The sequence below is a fragment of the Chelonia mydas genome, chromosome 8, assembly GCF_015237465.2.
Source record: "Chelonia mydas isolate rCheMyd1 chromosome 8, rCheMyd1.pri.v2, whole genome shotgun sequence".
In the NCBI taxonomy this organism is placed as follows: domain Eukaryota; kingdom Metazoa; phylum Chordata; order Testudines; family Cheloniidae; genus Chelonia; species Chelonia mydas.
Genome location: NC_057854.1, coordinates 101,507,718 through 101,525,806, shown reverse-complemented (window position 1 = coordinate 101,525,806; position 18,089 = coordinate 101,507,718). Strand labels below are relative to the sequence as shown.

Here is an 18,089-nt window from a genome sequence, read left to right as displayed (position 1 = left end):
TGGGTGTGCCGAGGAGTTACAGCGCCTCCCACTCCACAACACGCACACAGAGCGGCAGGGGGCAGCGTCTGGCTGGCAGATTCGGCAGAGTCGGGGCAGAAAACAACTCAACCCCCCCAGGCTGGGCTTGGAGCTGGGTCAGGCTTAAATCTTAGGCATGAGCAGAGCTCTACACCCTGGAGTGGGGGAGGAATAGGCTCTCTCAACAAAATCACTAAGGTCCTGGTTCAGAAAGGCGTCTCTGTTCGGGAAGAGCACTGAAGCACATCCTGAGTTTAAACCCCATTACAGTCAGTGCGACTTTGGCTCGCACTTCAGTGCGTCACAGAATCGGGGCCACAAACCCAGAGCCGTGACCCTCTGTGTGAAATCACAGCTGGTGGCTCTGCAGAGGGCTGTGTGGTCAGAGGGGCTTGTGATGGGGTGTTTTGCTTTTCCGCAGCTCATTTCAGTGAAAGCTCTCAAAGCACTCCAAAAGAGCAGGCAGTTCAGCCTCACTCACCTGGGAGCCAGGCCAGTGTTGAGATTATACCCATTTTACAAACAGGCAAAGTGAAGCCAAGTGTCCCAGGTTTCACAGCGAGCCAGCGACAGACGCAGGAATAGAACCCAGGCGTCCTAGCATTCCCATCGCTGCTCCTACCCCTAAACAAACCCTGCTTTCGATATTGTGGCAGGGGAACAAGAGGCAGCAGAGGAACTGTTCAGAAATAAAAAAGATGGGGGGAAAAACTACCCTCCCAAAGATAACACACAGCAAAACTCCTTCCTAAAGAGCACGTCTTTTCCCTCCAGCAGGCCGCCACACTCCAGGACGGCGCTACAAGGCTCCGACACCACAGGCCTATTTCATTTTAAGGAATTAACAGCCTCCTCAATGGCAAAGGGGAGAACGGGTGGGCTGGGTTTTTCCCCCATGAGCGGACAGTTTTTAAACCTCCTTCAAAGACCAAATGGCCTGTTGTTCAAGGGACGCTGTCAAATAGCTGAAGCCTTCCAGCTGCCTCACCTTGAACTTGTCACGGAGGAATGGCATCCGAGGCTGGATATCAGCCGGGTTTGGGTTAGCCCTGCGCTGGTTTGGAGCTGGACAGCGTCCGAGAAGGGACATGAGTTCTGTTCTATGAGCAGGGACCACAGGCCAGTTCCTAACGAGCAGCTGTCTGTGGCACCAGCATCCTTGACACAGCTGGAGACAGCTTCAGCAGAGAGGCATGAGAAGAAAAGGGCCATAGAGCCGGAGCTAGGGTCAACACTAATGGTTTGTATTAGGGTAGAGTGGCCAACGCACCGGCCAACTGAACCAGGGACCTCCGGAGGTAAAAGCACACACAGGCTGCTACAGATCGACTTACAGGTCCCTAGCTGGGCTGTAACACAGTGGTTCTCAACCAGGGGTCTGCTGCCCCCTGGCAGGCCCCTGAGCTGGTTTCAGGGGGCCATGAGGCCCCTGGGCTAAGGCACAGGGCTCTGAGCCCTGGCACCCCCATGGGGCTGAAACCAGAGCAGAGTCGTGAGGAGCCCTGAGCCCGGGTGCCCCCCCGCAGGGCTGAAGCCAGGAATGGAGCTGTGGGGCTGAAGCCCTGGTGCTCCCCCATGGGTCTAAAACCCTGAGCCCTGGTTTCCCTGCAGGACAGAAGCCCGGACCCCTGAGACCCCCCCACCCCACAGCTGAAGCCCCAGCCCGCCCATGCCTGGTGGCTGAAGTCCAGAGCCCCGAGTTCCCCCACCCCTCCGCAGCTGAAGCCCTGAGCCCTGCAGGGCTAAAGCCTCAAGCCTTCCCCCCGCCAAGGTGACTGAAGCCAGGAACCCCGAGGCGCCCTCCCGCAGGGCCCTGGAGTTTTTATAGTATACTGGGGGGAGGAAGGGGGCTCAGAAAGAAAAAGATTGAGAACCCCTGTTGTCACAGACTCATGTCACGTGCTGATCCGGCGCAGAAAGGGCTCTGTCAGCCCCACTTGACAGTGGGTTACCACAGCACCTAGCGGCCCTGCTGAGATCACAGCCCCGCCCCCCCCCCGGTGCTAGGCACTGTCCATATGTTATAACAAGAGCCAGGAGCGTCTCAAAGCCAGCTCACCATGATGCAGGCGGGCGGAAGAGCACCTCGCCGAAGAGCTCCCCCAGGGCCCTGGGGGTGAGGTGGCTTTTGCTGCTGTTCTGACCCAGTTTGCAGAAATGGCTGGTGAGGTGCTGCAGGAGGAGGCCATGCTGCTGGGGGAAGGTGGGCGACTCCAGGACCATCTTCACCCGCTGGCCGCACTCTTCCAGGCTCTGGGTTTCTGTGGGGGAGGAGAACAAAAGGGAAGGAAGCTTTTAGCCCAGGGAAGAGCATCCCAGCACCAAGCCCAGGGGGCTGGGGAAAAGTTTGTTACCCAGGCCGCTCAGGTGAGATTTATTTCCCATTGGCCAGCCTCATTCCTCTCCACACTACAGATCAGGGGTTTAGCAAACTCAGGGCTGGGTTGATTGTCACAGCGGCTGACCGTACTGCAGGTGAGGGTCGCCCTTCTGCCAGCACCAGCCCTCAGGTCTTGAGTGGTCCCTAAATGTTGTGACGGCCCCTTTGCCCAGCGGTGAATTTCACCCTGAAAGAGCAGCTGCATTCTACTCTGGCTGGCCAAACACCCATGTGGTGCTGGTGATGTGTCCACCCTGGGAAACGGCCAGGATTTTATCTGCCCAAGAGTCCCTGGGCAAGGCTTTCAACACAGCCCGAACCCCTCTGCAACAGCTGTAACACACACCGCTTCGCCTCTACACCCCCCCGCCCCTGCAACTTTCCCGCTGCCGCTTCACGTCCCAGCCCCTCAGAACTAAGCCTACCTTTCATGTTGCTAATTCTTTGTAGCGCGCCCTTTATGTTCCGCCCTGGGAACCGCGGCTGTTTACCCCCATGCCTGTAAGGTTATTTCATGAGCTCACCCAAGCCCGGCTGTGCCACAGAGCGGGCTGGCCCTTGTTTTACAGAACATAAATGGCCACAACTCAAAATGGCCACCTGGGTGCTAAAGATCGGAACATAAATCAATAGTCCTTTATTGAGCCAACCAAAATACTGGCTGTGTGAGGCTCCTGACCAGGGCAGGTGTCTTGTGTTAAGACAGGGAGACCCATCCTTTCCCATCACAGCTTCACCCAGAACTGGCCTTTGAAAGAAGCAACCAGTTCTTTTTAATCTGGCCTGCCGGGCCCTGATTGGCCCCTGCCTGCTCCCAGCCCTTCTGGCCACTGGAGGACCAAGTCTCACTGGTTCCACAAGCAGCTGATCCTGTGGGCGGGGAGCTTCCTTAGGTAACCCCTAGAGGTTTAAATCTGCTGCTCTTCTCTTCCAAAAGGGCCACTTCATAGGGCAGGGTGTGTTTATAAAAGTGGGCTTGCAATCACCGTAACTTCACCCCCAACTTTGCCTCCTGTGTTCCTCGGTTTAGTGCCAACGTGACGTGTGTTCCCTGCAAATTTGGTATCTCTCCCCTTCCCTTTTATTGCCAACGGTTATTTATGCCAGAAAGAGAGAGTCATCATGCAGAGGTTGCCGAGAGAGTTCTTTAAGCCGAAGAGTTGAGCCTTATACCATTTTAAGATCCCGGCATGAATAATCATGTGTGTGTCCCCCCTCCTGCTCTCATGCAGATGTACCCAGCCTTCGGACACAGGAAGCACAACGTCCCCCGCATCACACTGGGTCAAGAACAGGCTGAAATGCTAACGCTGATTTCTAGTCATTCCAGACCCACTCCGCTGGCACGGTGAGTCTAAATTCCCCCTGGGGTAACAGAGAGCAGAATCTGGCCATATGCAAATACATTCCATTTCAACCTGCATGATTCCAAAGCACTTTACCGACTGCATAGAGGAACCCCTTCAGCCACCTCTGAAATGCAGCCGCCTCTAGGGTGGCACATGGCAGCTGTTTAACAGCAAACAGTGACTCAGCAGTTTCGGACAGGAAATGAAGAATTCCATGTACAAGGGAAGCTGCAGGGGAATTTAAGCAGGCACCGTCTAATAACCCACAGTGGATTTTGCCCAGGATGGGCCCTTACACCTACACGGAGAAGGATTTGTGCGCTGTAGTTTATAAAAGTGAAATTGCCTCTGTCAGTGGGACTTGGGGAGGATTTATGTGGTCCACATGCTTGCAATATAGTTTTGAGTACCATCTTGCACAATGAAAGCATCACAGGGCATTTCCTGGCTGACTATGATCTATACCTGGCAGGTGAATAAGGGAAGCCTGTGGGTGCTAGTAAGTCACTCAGAGGGTACGCCAGGGGCCGAAGAAGAATCATTGTGCCAAATGGGACTGTGGCAGTTTCAGACTGTAGGATTTTTTTATGGTAACCTTCAAAGGGGGGCTGGGCAATGGGTGAGTGCCCTTTATTTTTGCTTCTTTGTGCTACATGAAGCAGGCTAGAAAGGTCTGGGGTGGTAAAATATGTTGGTTTTCTTCTGGCATTCGAACTCCTGTTCTTGTCTACGCTGAATCTCCCCGGATGACTGGTGCGGGGAGGAGAATTATGTCATCGCAGGCTATGCTGCCGTGATTGTTCCAGACTCGGGGGGGTTTATATGGTTTCTATCAACTCTTGAGCCAGTGGGAAAATTTCAACGTTTGGGCCTAGAAAGGCCACAAAAACATCACAAAAATGTTGGCATACTTTTACCAGCTATATAGCTGGCAGGAGAAAATTCAGTTTGAACAGGGGGAAAAAATGGATTTTTCATGAATATTTTCTCAAAGATGTCATCCCACTTTTCAAACTAATTGAATCCTATTTAATTCCACTGTCGAACGAACCCTTTGGAGAAAGGCTGTCTTTGACAAAGATCCAAATGCCTCTTCCTTTTCAATCAGAAGCTTTATTCCTCCCTTGAGTCTCCAAGGAGTCCTCCAGCAGAGCCAAGTGAGCACAGAGCTGATATTCTTGCTGTTTCGTAGGTTAAAAAATTAACGGCAGAAAAGCAGCCCTTTCAGGCTTTCTGTATAGATCAGAAAGAAGTGGAAAAAAAAAGACACAGTGCTCTTTCTTTTCCCTTTGCAGGTCTCCTTTAAGGGAGGTTAAGAGTCGGAGGCGATCATACGTCAGGTCACCAATGCAGGCCATCAAACTGCGGTGCTGCCATAGGCATGGCACGAAGCCATGAAATCCCAGTGAACACGGGGCCCTGACCGAGGACACAGGTCGGAGCTTTGCAAATCTAGACAATAACTTGCATTCCAGGACAGGCAGCAACCCCATCCAGGCACGACAGACGGATCTGGAAATAGGCTTTGAAGAGAGTCAGGGACTCAGTTAGATCAGCCTGGTTCTCCACTTCCTGGCAGCTTGTCTCGTCATTTGCACCCGGCGCAAAGAGCAGTGTCAGGGACTGCACAGCACGCAGGGCAAGGCGGGATCGGTCCCGGAGAGGTCACATTTTCAGACATCGTCACTGCTTTGGGGTGTCTCAAATCATGCACCCCCCAAAATCAAGGAACCGCAAATTAGTGGCCACTTTGAAAAAATTGACCTAGCTCTGCTCAATGGAAGTCAGGACTAGACACCCCAGAGGTTAGGGCTCTAGTGTAGGACTTGAAAGGCCTGGGTTCAAGCCGCTGGTCCATCACACTCCCTTAGCCTCTCTGTGCCTCAGTTTCCTCTCTGTACAATGGGGGTAACAGCCCTGTATTACTTAGGGTGACCAGACAGCAAGTGTGCAAAATTGGGGCAGGGGGTGAGGGGTAATAGGAGCCTATGTAAGAAAAAGACCCCAAAATCGGGACTGTCCCTATAAAATCGGGACATCTGGTCACCCTAGTATTACTAGGGGCTGTGAGGCTAAATCCGCTACACGTGTGTGGTGCTCAGCTGCTATAGGGATGGAAAAGCACCGAAGAGAGAGAGAGAACCCAGGAGTCCTGCCTTCCAGTCCCCTTGCCTAATCACTAGGCAACACTGCCCAACACATCTCTCCGTGGGTATTAGCACTGGGCGAGGCGCGGGGTGATGCCAAGTGGGTATGTGAGCTCAGCTGGCTTGACAGCCCGTGCCCGCGTGGCTTTGCAGCTCGTGCGAAATCAGAGCGGGAGTTAAAAAGGCAGGAGCTCAATGAATAACCGAAGCCTCTCTTTTGGGCAAGGGAAGCGCCCTCTGCCAGCGACTGCTGACCCGAGGGAGGGTGGCGTCAAGGACACCGGAGGGCTCTAATTAAGCAGAGGTCGGGTGGGGACGACCAGGAATAGCAGCCAGGGCACAGCCGCACAGCAGACGTGTGATCTTGCAGCCCTGTGCCTGGCCGCTGAGTGGCGGCTACATTTTCATGTGGATTCCAGCAGCACCTGGAGGCTCCTGTCCGGAGCAGAGCCCCGTGGTGCTGGGTGTTGTATATATGCCTTCTAGACCCCCAAATGCTGGGGTAGAGGGTGGCTTCAAACCCGAGCTTGGGCATCTCTCCGATCAATCCCATCGCGCCCCTCCCTTCAGCATCATCTCACCATGTCTCTTCTCTTCCACGGGCACTAAGGAGATGCCCAGGCTGCCTGTGGGATGTCGCTCAGCCAAATCAATACTAGTAACACCCAGCTCTTCTCTACCACTTGCCACCCGCCCAGCTCCAAGCGCTTTACAAAGAAGGGCAGGATCATTATCCCTGTTGTACAGGTGGGGAAACTGAGGCACAGGGAAGTGCTGCGACTTGCCTATGGTCACCTAGGAGGCCAGTGGCCCAGCCAGGAGTAGACTCCTGAGTCCCAGTCCAATGCTCTGTCCCCTAGGCCAATAACCGCAGGGAAAAGATTTGCTTCCTGCAACTGTCTCCCACTTCCTAAACTGTGTGCCCTCCCCAGGATTACCAGTCAGTGTAGGGATATGGCAGACACATGGCACAATGAGCTGCCACCCAGGGCAGCACGCCGGGGGTCACCTCGATGGGCTGGGCAGGAAGAAATGACCCAGCAGCCTCCTTTGCTGGTTCAATACGTAGCAGAGATGCCGGGCAGTGATGCTGCTAAGCCCCTCCCCACCAGCTCCACACCTAGGCACCCCGGCACTGTTTGCTGGTTACAGGTCGCGGGTTGCCACGAATGCAAGTTAGCTGATGTCAACTGGCCGGTCACCTAATGTCAGTTCTCAGCAGAGAGCTGCGGATCGCCTCGCTCCAGTCCGCAGTCAGCCTGGGGGCGGGCTCCCCCTGGGAACGCTACATACCCGACGGGGGGAATCGGAACCCTTTGCGAAGACACCAGCTCCCCCAGTGGCCCCATCTCTCCACAGCCACATCTGCACTCATAGCTATGTCTCTGCAGATGTTTCCTACAGCGACAGAGGGTGGGTAACCCACCTTCCCAAGCAGCCGTAGGCATGTCGACGGAACACTTTCCCATCCAGCTAGCTGTGCACCATCGCCATGTCTGAGAACTTTTAAATGTAAACCAGGCGTTAGCCTCCAGCTAGGCTGACCTGCCGCCCCTACAACAGCATCCGTGGGTTCAGCAAAGCCGTGGAAGGCTCGTCTCTTGGGACACCGTAAACTAGACAAGACAAAACTCTGGGGAGTATACTTCAGGGATCAACCTGGCCTGGTCCCTGTGGTTGGAGTAGGTGGCATCTCATGGGTCTTCTCCATCTCTGATGTCTATCGAAACAAACGTTCCTTTGAGCAAAAGGAACGGTGGTTTTATTCTTAAAGACACAGATATCTGAAAAGGGAGATAGGCCGACTACAGGATAGATAGATAGATAGATAGATAGATAGATAGATAGATAGATAGATAGATAGATAGATAGAGGGGGTGTATAGGGATAGATAGATAGATAGATAGATAGAGGGGGTGTATAGGGATAGATAGATAGATAGATAGATAGATAGATAGATAGAGGGGGTGTATAGGGATAGATAGATAGATAGATAGATAGATAGATAGATAGATGTGTGTGTATGTGAATAGCTAGATAGAGGGGGTATATAGGGATAGATAGATCAGATAGATGGGGTGTATAGGGATAGATAGATAGATGTGTGTGTATAGGGATAGATAGATAGATAGATAGATAGATGGGGTGTATCGGGATAGATAGATAGATGTGTGTGTATGGGGATAGATAGATAGAGGGGGTGTATAGGGATAGATAGATAGATAGATAGATAGATAGATGGGCTGGATGGGCTGGATGGGGATAGATAGATAGATAGATAGATAGATAGATTAGATGTGTGTGTATGTGAATAGCTAGATAGCTAGATAGAGGGGGTATATAGGGATAGATAGATTAGATAGATGGGGTGTATAGGGATAGATAGATAGATGTGTGTGTATGGGGATAGATGGATAGATGGATAGATAGATAGATAGAGGGGGTGTATAGGGAGAGATAGATAGGTAGATAGATAGATAGATAGATAGATGTGTGTGTATGTGAATAGCTAGATAGCTAGATAGAGAGAGTATATAGGGATAGATAGATTAGATAGATAGATTAACTGTCACTTAGCCAGCTAGCTGGCTGCTGGGTAGATATATATGCTCCCTTTCCAGCACACACCGTCTGCTGTTACAGCTCATCCTTGTAAAGTGAACCCAGGAACGATAGCAAGACAGGCGCCTCTTAACCACTTGTAACAATAATCATTAATACTAATAATTAACGAGTGGGTCTCGGAGGCACACCCGGCAGCAGGATAACAAGGCTGCTGGGACACGGAGAGGGCAGGGCTCTGCATAGCTAACGAGGCTGCTGGGAGAGGAGTTTTGACTGAGGGTTCCAGCTAATGAGACGATTGGGAGAAGGCGAAGGAGAGCCCTGCGCTGGAGGAGAGAGGATCACAATTAAAACCAGGCAAAGCAGGCGGCTCATGAGACAATTAAACCCAAAAACGCGGAGGGGGAAGAACAAAACAAAACAAAACAAGCCTGTAGCTCCTCTTGCTGCTTCCCCAGCAGCCTAGCTCCGGGGAGGCAGCGTGGGAAACTGGGTCATCAGCACCGCATTTCTTGGAAAGGGGACCAAGGGCGTCACGACAGGTTTGGGCATCTCCGTAGCCAGGTCCTTGCCAGGATTCCTATCCCTGATCAACCCAGGGAGGCTGCATGTTGGCAGAGACGTCTTTCCCAGCTGTAGTTCACAAACCACCAACTCCCACCCCCGCCCTGAAAGAGACTATATTAAAATGCAACTCTGTAAACCCAACGGCTCACCCCAGCCTGCAGCTCCAACTCAAACCCTGCTATGCAGGGACCGGGAGAACCAGGCATAATAAATGGAACCTGCAGTGTTAAAAATATCAGAACCTGCCTGTGTCTTTGCTACGCCTTCTCTCTCCCTTCTGTCTGCAGCCTCGCCGACATGCAAACGAAGCACTCAGGTATTAATTTGCTGTCTGCTGTCTCCGCCCTCTGCTGGATGCAATCAAACTGCTCCCCCATGTGTCATAGGCCCCATAACACTTGGAAAGGAAGGAGATTCTCCCATAGCTCAAGTGGTAGCGGGGAGAAGCCATGCTTGCCGCTGTTGTGAGTGCCGAAGAGCACAGCAGTGGGAGAACCTGAAGCTCTATTCTGCAGTCTAGCTAAACACAGTCCCCTTCCTCCCAAATGAAGATGAACAGACTGAACCGGGGACGTCCCGAGCAACAAGCAGGAGCTGCTACAGCTCCCTAGCTGGGGCCTCCTTTCCTCCGAGCATGGGGCATGGGGAGGCCCTGGAACACCCCCCCCAGTGGGTTGGGTAGTCACTGGCCGAGCAGATGCAGGTGGGGTTGGACTAGAGAAACGCAGCGCGGGAGCAAGGACAAGGTTGCGCCCTGATGGAAAGGCCACAAGCGCCGGCTAGGAAAGGAAACATCCGACAAGCCGGAAATAAACAGCCATTAATAACGACAGACTAACGAGCCAGCCGCCCTTCCTCCCAATGCCTTTAAATAGCTACAACACCTGCAAGGCGCCAGGGGTCTCCGGAGGGGATTCCGCCACCAGATGGGCCTTTGCTCCTCCCGCCCCCCAAGGACTTACTGCACCGTTTGCCTCCCTCAGCCCAGACCCATCTCTCCTGCAAAGCTCGGCTAGGTTTTCATGTCGCGGCTATTTGCGCTGGCTGGGCTCCTCTGAGCCCAGGGAAACCAGCCAGATGCAATGGGCAGCGCTGAGGTCTCTGTGCCTTTGTGATTAGCCCAGATGCCTCTGGCCTCTAGGGAGCTGGGAAATCCAGACTCAAACGTGGGTCCGCATTTCAGTGAGGCTGTATGTGTCTGGCGGGCCAAGCTGGGACCAGGACATGTCCAAACCTTGAAGAGTCTCGAAGTCCGGCTTGGACTGTCAGCATTACGGACAGACTCTGTGGTTCGCAGAACTCCAACTCTGAGCACAGCTGACCGCCGGGGCGTGGATGGGGGAGAGGGTTAGACTCCCAATGTGGACCCGCTCCCTAGGGTTGCCAGGTGTCCGGTTTTCGACAGGAACGCCTGATCGAAAAGGGACCCTGACGGCTCCGATCAGCACCACCGACTGGGCTGTTAAAAGTCCGGTTGGCGGTGCTGCAGGGCTAAGGCAGGCTAGTCCCTACCTGTCCTGGCTCTGCGCTGTGCCCCGAAAGCCGCCAGCAGGTCCAGCTCCTAAGTGGGGGGCCACAGGGCTCCACGTGCTGCCCCTGCCCCAAGCGCCGGCCAATGGGAACTGTGGCCAATGGGAGCTGGGGGGCAGTGCCTGCGGACGAGAGCAGTGCACGGAGCCTCCTGGCCCCCCCGCCTAGGAGCCGGACCTGCTGGCTGCTTCCGGGGTGCAGCGCGGTGTCAGGACAGGCTGGAAGCCTGCCTTAGCCCCGCTGCGCCGCTAACCAGAAGCTGCCTGAGGTAAGCCCAAGCCACAACCCCTGCCCCACCCTGAGGCCCCCCAAACTCAGAGACCCCTCCTGCACTCCAAACTCCTCATCCCCGTCCTGAGCCTGCACTCCCAGCCCAGAGTCCATATCCCCTCCTGCACCCCGACCCCTTGCCTCAACCTGGAGACCCCTCCTGCACTCCAAACCCCTCATCTCCGGCCCCACCCTGAGCCCGCACCCCCAGTTAGAGCCTTCACTCCCTCCTGCACCCCAACCCCCTGCCCCAGCCCAGTGAAAGTGAGTGAGGGTGGGGGAGAACGAGCCACCGAGGGAGGAGGAATGTAGTGAGTGGGGGCAGGGCCTCAGGGAAGGGATGGGGAAGGGGGTGGGGCCTCGGGGAAGGGGCGGGGCTAGGATGTTCGGCTTTGTGCAGTTAGAAAGTTGGCAACCCTACCGCTCCCCCATCTGACTGTCAGCCCAGATCGGTGGAAAGCAGTGTGGCTAGACTGATGTCAATTCAGATGCACCAATTCACACCAGCTGAGGATCTGGGCCCATCCTGGTTAGAGTTTATATAAGACGGGCTAAGCCAGGAGTGTAAAAGCGAAACCCCATTGTGTTCTGAAGCCAGAGCCAAAATGTGCAGCTGAGTCCCCGCTCTGCTAACGAGGTAGCTATGCACTGGTGTACAGATAATTAGCAATAGGACTATTAAAGAGCAATCCAGCCAAGGACAACCCCTGGCCTTGCTGGTGGAGCTGACTCAGCTCTGACTCAGCTCCTCATCACGGACGGATTTTAGCCCCATTCTTACAGATGGGGAACTGAGAGGCAGAGAGCTGCAGTGAGTTGCCTGTGGTCACAGCTGAGTGCAGTATAAGAACCCTGATTATTAGATTAGAACAGAGTCCGTGACAGAGCCAAAGATTGATCCCCAGTCTTTCGAGCCCTACTCCAGGGCCTTAACGACAAGCAATAATAATAGCTAGCATCAGTAGATCTCAGCGTGCTTTGCAACGGCGGGCAGTATCATTACACCCATTTTACAGAAAGAGAGACTGAGGCACAGAGCGGGGAAGTGCTTTGGCCAAGGACACCCAGCATGCCAGTGGCAGAGCCAGGAACCCGGCTCTCCTGAAGCCCAGTCTAGCGCTCTATGCCCCTGGCCACACTGCCTCCTGTCGGGCCAGCTCTTCCTCCAGGCTTGCTGGTGTTTCTCACTGTCTTCCCCTCCCCGCTTCTCTGTCCCTTCCCAGTTCTGGCAGCGGCTCCCCTGCCTCGTGAGTTATGATTTCAGAGGTCAGGGCATGCAGCGCCCAGAGAGGCAGCCAGCTTCGTCTCGAGGAAGGAAGCAAAAGCCCCATTTGCTGGTGACTGCGCTACCGGCGAAGCAGAGCTGCCAAACCTCCCTGATCTCCAGGGCGCCTCCCCTCCTCCTCCCAGATTAAGCTTTAATCCCTCCTGGGGCAGGAAAGCCCCCTGGGGCCTGGAGCTTACAACCTGGTTTCCAGAACAAGACTCAGGCACTGGGGGGGTTCAGTGCTGCACGAGGCAGCTGCTGCGAGGCTGAGCCGGCTCCCCGCGGCTTTGTGCACCAGGGCTGGGGGTCTGGAGGAAGGGTGTTTGGCTCCAAACGCCGGCTCGATGCCCTGAAGCTGGAGGTACTGCCGCTGTGTCCCGCGGGGGATGTGGTCACGGGGTGGCATTGGCTCCCACGGAACACGAGCAGCCGGTGTGGGCAGGATGAGCACCAGTGAAAGCTGGCGGGTGCCAGGGTGATGGGCTTGGGCCACGAGTGCCGGCCCACGTATCCAGCCTAAGAGCAACAGGGGCCAAGCTGGGAGCTCTGGGTGCAGGAAAGGCCCTAGAACGTCCCATGTTGGGGGGAAAGGGAGCGGAGGCCATGGAATGACTCTCTGGCGTTTGCATTGGCACCCGCTGGTCCCGCAGCCCCTCTGTGTGGGCATGCGCCCAAAAGTCACATCCAGCGACGCAGTCCAGGTGCAGTCAGTGGCAGCCCAAGCCGCAGGAAAGCCTGCTCGGCTGGATTTCCCCTGCAGTCAGGATCCAGGCAGATCCACTCCGTGGCAGGGACAGCAAAGCCTGGCAGCGGGCGAGCCGGGGCTGACAGGAACTGGGGCACGGGTCACCGGCCCATTGCTTGCACCAGTCCCTTCAGTGCCCCATTGGTGCCTCTATGGACGTTCACTACAGGATTCTCAGCGCGTGGTCCTGACCTTTCCCCCCAACAGCCCTCGCCCGGCTCCTCCACAGGCTCGTTTGGTTGAACAGGGCGAGGAAAAGGAAGCCGCACACCCCCCCGGTAAGGAGAACGCTGTGTCCTTCTGGTGCCCTCCCTAGCAACGCTTCAGAGGCCACACAGCCCCCCCTCCATCACCCTCATTGACGTAGGCACGAAGAGCTGGAATGGTGACAACCAAACATCTGGAGAACCATTTTGCAGTAGCACAAGTGTTAGCCCCCTGTTCTCTAGCCCCATGTTCATGCATTTCTTCAGCGTCCCAACACTGCTTCATGAATCACCAATGCCACCTTGCATAACATTCTCGGATTTCCTGGCAGGTCACCCACCCAGATAGAAACTCCCCTCACCTTCTCCAGTCGGGAATACCAGTTTGCCAGGACCCCACACCAGGCCACAGACTGCCCTACAGAGGCCTGGCAGCAGCAGCTGTATTGAATCTGACCGCAGGTTTGCACATCCAAGAACCGCAGCAATCAGAGATGGAGAAAGCCTGATAGACCATCTAGTTGCTCTCCCACCCAGTGCAGCATTGATCCCTGCTGGACACGAACCAGTGTTTGGGCCCATCAGTCACAAGCAATGGGATTTTCCATGGAATTTGCTTTATCCCCCTAATCTTTTCCTAATAGAAAATCTAAGGGAAGGTGAAACTTCCAGTCCCTTGTCTCACAGCTCCAGGCCAAGATTCTGAAACGGGTCTTGATTTTGGACGGTCATTTTTAGGGTTCATCTACACTTGGAGCTGGGAGTGGGATTCTGAGCCCGCGTCGATACGCATACGCCTGCCAGCTCATGATAGCCAGCGTGAGCATGTCTGTGCACGCTAGGAATCGCACCACGCTCTGATTCTGGGGGACGCTTTAAAGACAAATGTAAAAATTAACTTCCTCCTGAGAAAAAGAGCTTCCAAAGCCCGTGAAAGCACCAGTTGCTTTCGCCTCTGTTCCCGGTTTTGGCCTCCTCCTTGCGTCGTGAAATGAACAAAGATTATTTCTGCCCTGGAATTTCTGGAACTCGCAGGCTGCGGGGGGGAAAGACAGCTCCCCTTTGAAGTGGCTTAACGAGCCAGTCAAACTAATTGCTTTCTAATTGAGTTTTTATTCTTGGAAAGGAGGCAGCCTTTGATTTCCTCCCTAGAATGTGAGAGGGAGGAAGGCAGGACGGGACACTCCATCCCCATGCCATGCTCCCTGCGGGCCATTTTGGGAGATATCCATCCACCCCCATATGTTTAACCACCCCATATGTCTAACCACTCCATACATAGCCATCCATCCATCCACCCCCATACATATCTACCCACCCGCAAACATCTATCTAGCCAGCCTGCCATCCACCCCTTACATTTCCATCCACCCAACCCTATACTTCTATCCACCCCATATATATCTATCTAGCCAGCCATCCACCGCCATACCTGTCTATCCACTCCCATACATACCTGTCTAGCCATCCATCCACCCCCATACGTCTATCCTCCCCATACATATCTATCTATCCATCCATCCATCCATCCACCCCCAAACATATCTATCTAGCCATCCATCCACCGCCATACCTGTCTATTCACTCCCATACATACCTGTCTAGCCATCCATCCAGCCCCATATGTCTATCCTCCCCATACATATCCATCCATCCACCCCATACGTCTATCCACCCCATACATGTCCATCCATCCAATCCTATACTTCTATCCACTCCAAATATATCTATTTAGCCATCCATCCACCCGCATATGTCTAACCACCCCATTCATATCTATCTAGCCATTCATCCATCCACCCCATACATATCCATCCATCCACTCCTATACTTTTATCCTCTCCATACATATCTATCTAGTCAGCCATCCACCACCATACATGTATATCCACTCCCACACATATCTCCCCACCATCCACCCCCATACATATCTAGCTAGTCATCCATCCACCCCATCCATATCTCCCCATCCATCCACCCCCATACATATCTATCTAGTCATCCATCCACCCCATCCATATCTCCCCATCCATCCACCCCCATACGTCTACCCACCCCCATACATATCTGTGCATCCCATACATCTTTCTCTTTCTATTTCCCTTTCTCTCTCTCTCTCTCTCTCCACCCATCCCAGCAGGATACTGAGGTGCCATCCCTATCACTCTTCCATGAAGATTCTGCATTGCCTCACACCTTATGCAGCCTGATTGACTTCAGCAGGGCGGCATGAGGGTCAAATCATTGCAGGATTTGGCCCTTAAAGTCTAGGGCCCAGATCTGCCAATGGCTCTGCTGGGACACACCCAGTGATGCCGCTAGGTGCTGGTGTGAGCCCGGGCAGAGACACTGGCAGGCTCTAACCCTAAATAGCTCAGTCCCCACCCTGGCCTGCCATGACCCGGCCTCCTCCCCCGGCTTTCCCAGCCTCTCTTCTCGTTGTTCCCAGGGCTGCATACGGAGGACGCAAGGGCAGCTGCAGTGTATTTCGGTTGCTGCTGCGTGTTACGCCTGGGGCACACTAAGACGAAGGGGATTAAGTTTAAAATTAAAGGGCCTGATTGTTATTTGTGCTGGCTATAATTGATAGGTTCTTTTCTGAGGTTAATTTGCTCCTAATTCAGCATTGTCTGGGTGTTAGTCTTTTAGGTAGGGTTTTCTGAGGACTTGATCAGTGTACAGCCCAGCGGGTCTCCTGAAGGGCAAAGGGACAAGCTAGCAATCGAGAAGGACAAAGCTGGGCTGAGACCTCTGCGGAGGGCGTCCCTTTACAAATGCTTGAAGAGTCAGCACTGAGAAATGTGCTTCTAAGCACAGCCCCCCCCCCCCCGCTACTTGAGCTGAAGGAGAATCTTCAGTGATTATTAGCCGTATAGGGCTTATGAAACACAGTTCTGAGCCTAGCGACCAGATGGCAGCAGCGCACAGACCCATCAGCCACTCGCATGTTATATGATAGGGTGGGCTCTGAGTTACTACAGAGAATTCTTTCCTGGGTATCTGGCTGGTGAATCTTGCCCACATGCTCAGGGTTCAGCTGATCACTATATTTGGGGTCGGAAGGAATTTTCCTCCAGAGCAGATTGACAGAGGCCCTGGAGGTTTTTCGCCTTCCTGTGTAGTATGGGGCAGGGGTCACTTGTTGGAGGATTCTCTGCACCTTGAAGTCTTTAAACCACGATTTGAGGACTTCAATAGCTCAGACATAGGTGAGAGGTTTATCGCAGGAGTGGGTGGGTGAGATTCTGTGGCCTGCCTTGTGCAGGAGGTCAGACTAGATGATCATAATGGTCCCTTCTGACCTTAATAATACCTAAAATATCTATGAATATTGAAAGGAACACCACTGAGATGTTAAAAAAACCCTGCTACTTAACACCAGGGCTTAACACGAACGAAAACCCAGCCCAACCAAACGTTAGGGTCTCTTTGGTGCGGATCCTGCCCTCACTTACGCATGTGCCTCACTTTAAGCTTCTGAGCAGGCCTGCAGCACAGTGCCCACAAGCTGCCGAGCCACCCATGCCTGGAGCACCGCGACCGTCTTTGGAGGCTTCCCATCCCCATGCAAACGCAGCTCAATAGTGCTGAGCTTGGGAGAGCCCAAGGCCCCCTGCCCTCAGCTGACTGTCGAGAGAAGGGTCCCACGTGGCTGGAGCTGGCTACTCCAGGCTGGCTCCATGCAGGGGATCTCAGGAGAGGCGTAAGGCATGTAGACAGCCGCGGTCATCAGGCGGCCGCAGGAAGCTTTGCTCCCGGACAGGGCATTGGAGGGGGCCCCCAGCTCACGCTCCCCTACCCAAGTTCAAACTCCATGGGCCAAGTTATGTCTTTTGCTCGGTCTCCTGCCAAACCCTGAATGATCCAGGGAGTCTGAGGAGCCAGCTGTTCCAGCCAGAGGGAAATCCCTGTCCCGGAGGCAGTTCCTGCCTTACCCACGCTGACTCAGCTGTGGTGAGAGCAGGAGAGAGAAGACAGCAATGGAGAAGGCTGGGGAAGCTGCCCTGAGCCAGTCTGTGCTGGATCTGGCCTGTGTGTGCATTCACCGAATGAGGATGGAGGCAGCAGGCCAGGGCTTTCCAACAGCAAAGGCGTCAGTGAAAAATCGGAGCTGCTCCCCAGATGATCCCTATGAACTTTGCCTACGCAGGATGTCCCTGTGCAGCGAGCGAATGTGCTGGAAATTCACCTCCTGGCTTGCCAGGCAGCAATGCCTCTTGTAGACAAGTCCCTCGTGTCCGATCTGCTGGGCCGGGCCGTTCTCTGAGCCACAGGCTCCTGCTCTTGTGCTCGCAGGTGCTTCCAGCCTGGCCGGGGTCCCAGTAAAAATGGTTTTCTACACCCCCTCTCCCCCCATTAAACTGTGAGTTGAGACACAAACCCTCCATAGAATCATAGAATCTCAGGGTTGGAAGGGACCTCAGGAGGTCATCGAGTCCACCCCCCTGCTCAAAGCAGGGCCGATTCCCAACCAATCCCCTCCAACCTGAGGGGGTTCTGAGCCGAAGGTGCCCCGGCCTCCTCCCGTCAGCCCAATGGTGCTCCCGTCCCCGCGGCACGTCCTGCCGCAGCAGGGGATTAAACGGAGCAATGGTAAGAGCTGGGAGTTGTAATACGCACACCATCGGCCGAACGGATCCAAGTAGCCAGGAACGGTCTTAGTGCTGGAGATGGGCCTACAGCAAAGACCCACCCTCTGAGCACCCTTGAAGCTTTAGATCCACGCCGGGACCTCTCTCTAAATAACAGTCAGTGCTTATACATCCCCTCCCGTCTCCAGGTCCCAAAGCCCGGCACAGCGGCAGCTCGGCATCCTGAGTGCCCTGTCCTTTGGCAGACGGGGAAACGGAGTCACGGCGAGGAGAAGTGACTCGCCCCCAATCGCGCGGTCAGTCGGTGGCAGAACCGGGGCTCCCACCGAGGAGCTGGATTTTCAGAGGGCGTCTCCAGCCAAAGCCAGCGGGAGCCAGAGCCCCTCGGCGCTGCAGCATTTTTACTGAGTGGGACGTGCGCACGCCTGGAATCAGCCCTTCCCGTCCTGC

General features: G+C 54.4%; 1 protein-coding gene across 1 annotated transcript in view; it reads right to left on the bottom strand.

The window, feature by feature from the left end:
• LOC102941819 (phosphatidylinositol 3-kinase regulatory subunit gamma) overlaps nucleotides 1-18,089 on the bottom strand; it is a 346,924-nt gene that overhangs the window by 171,353 nt on the left and 157,482 nt on the right. The window contains exon 6 of the mRNA XM_037906008.2: nucleotides 2,081-2,282. Coding sequence (XP_037761936.2) covers nucleotides 2,081-2,282 — 202 coding nt within the window. The remainder of the gene's footprint in view (nucleotides 1-2,080; nucleotides 2,283-18,089) is intronic.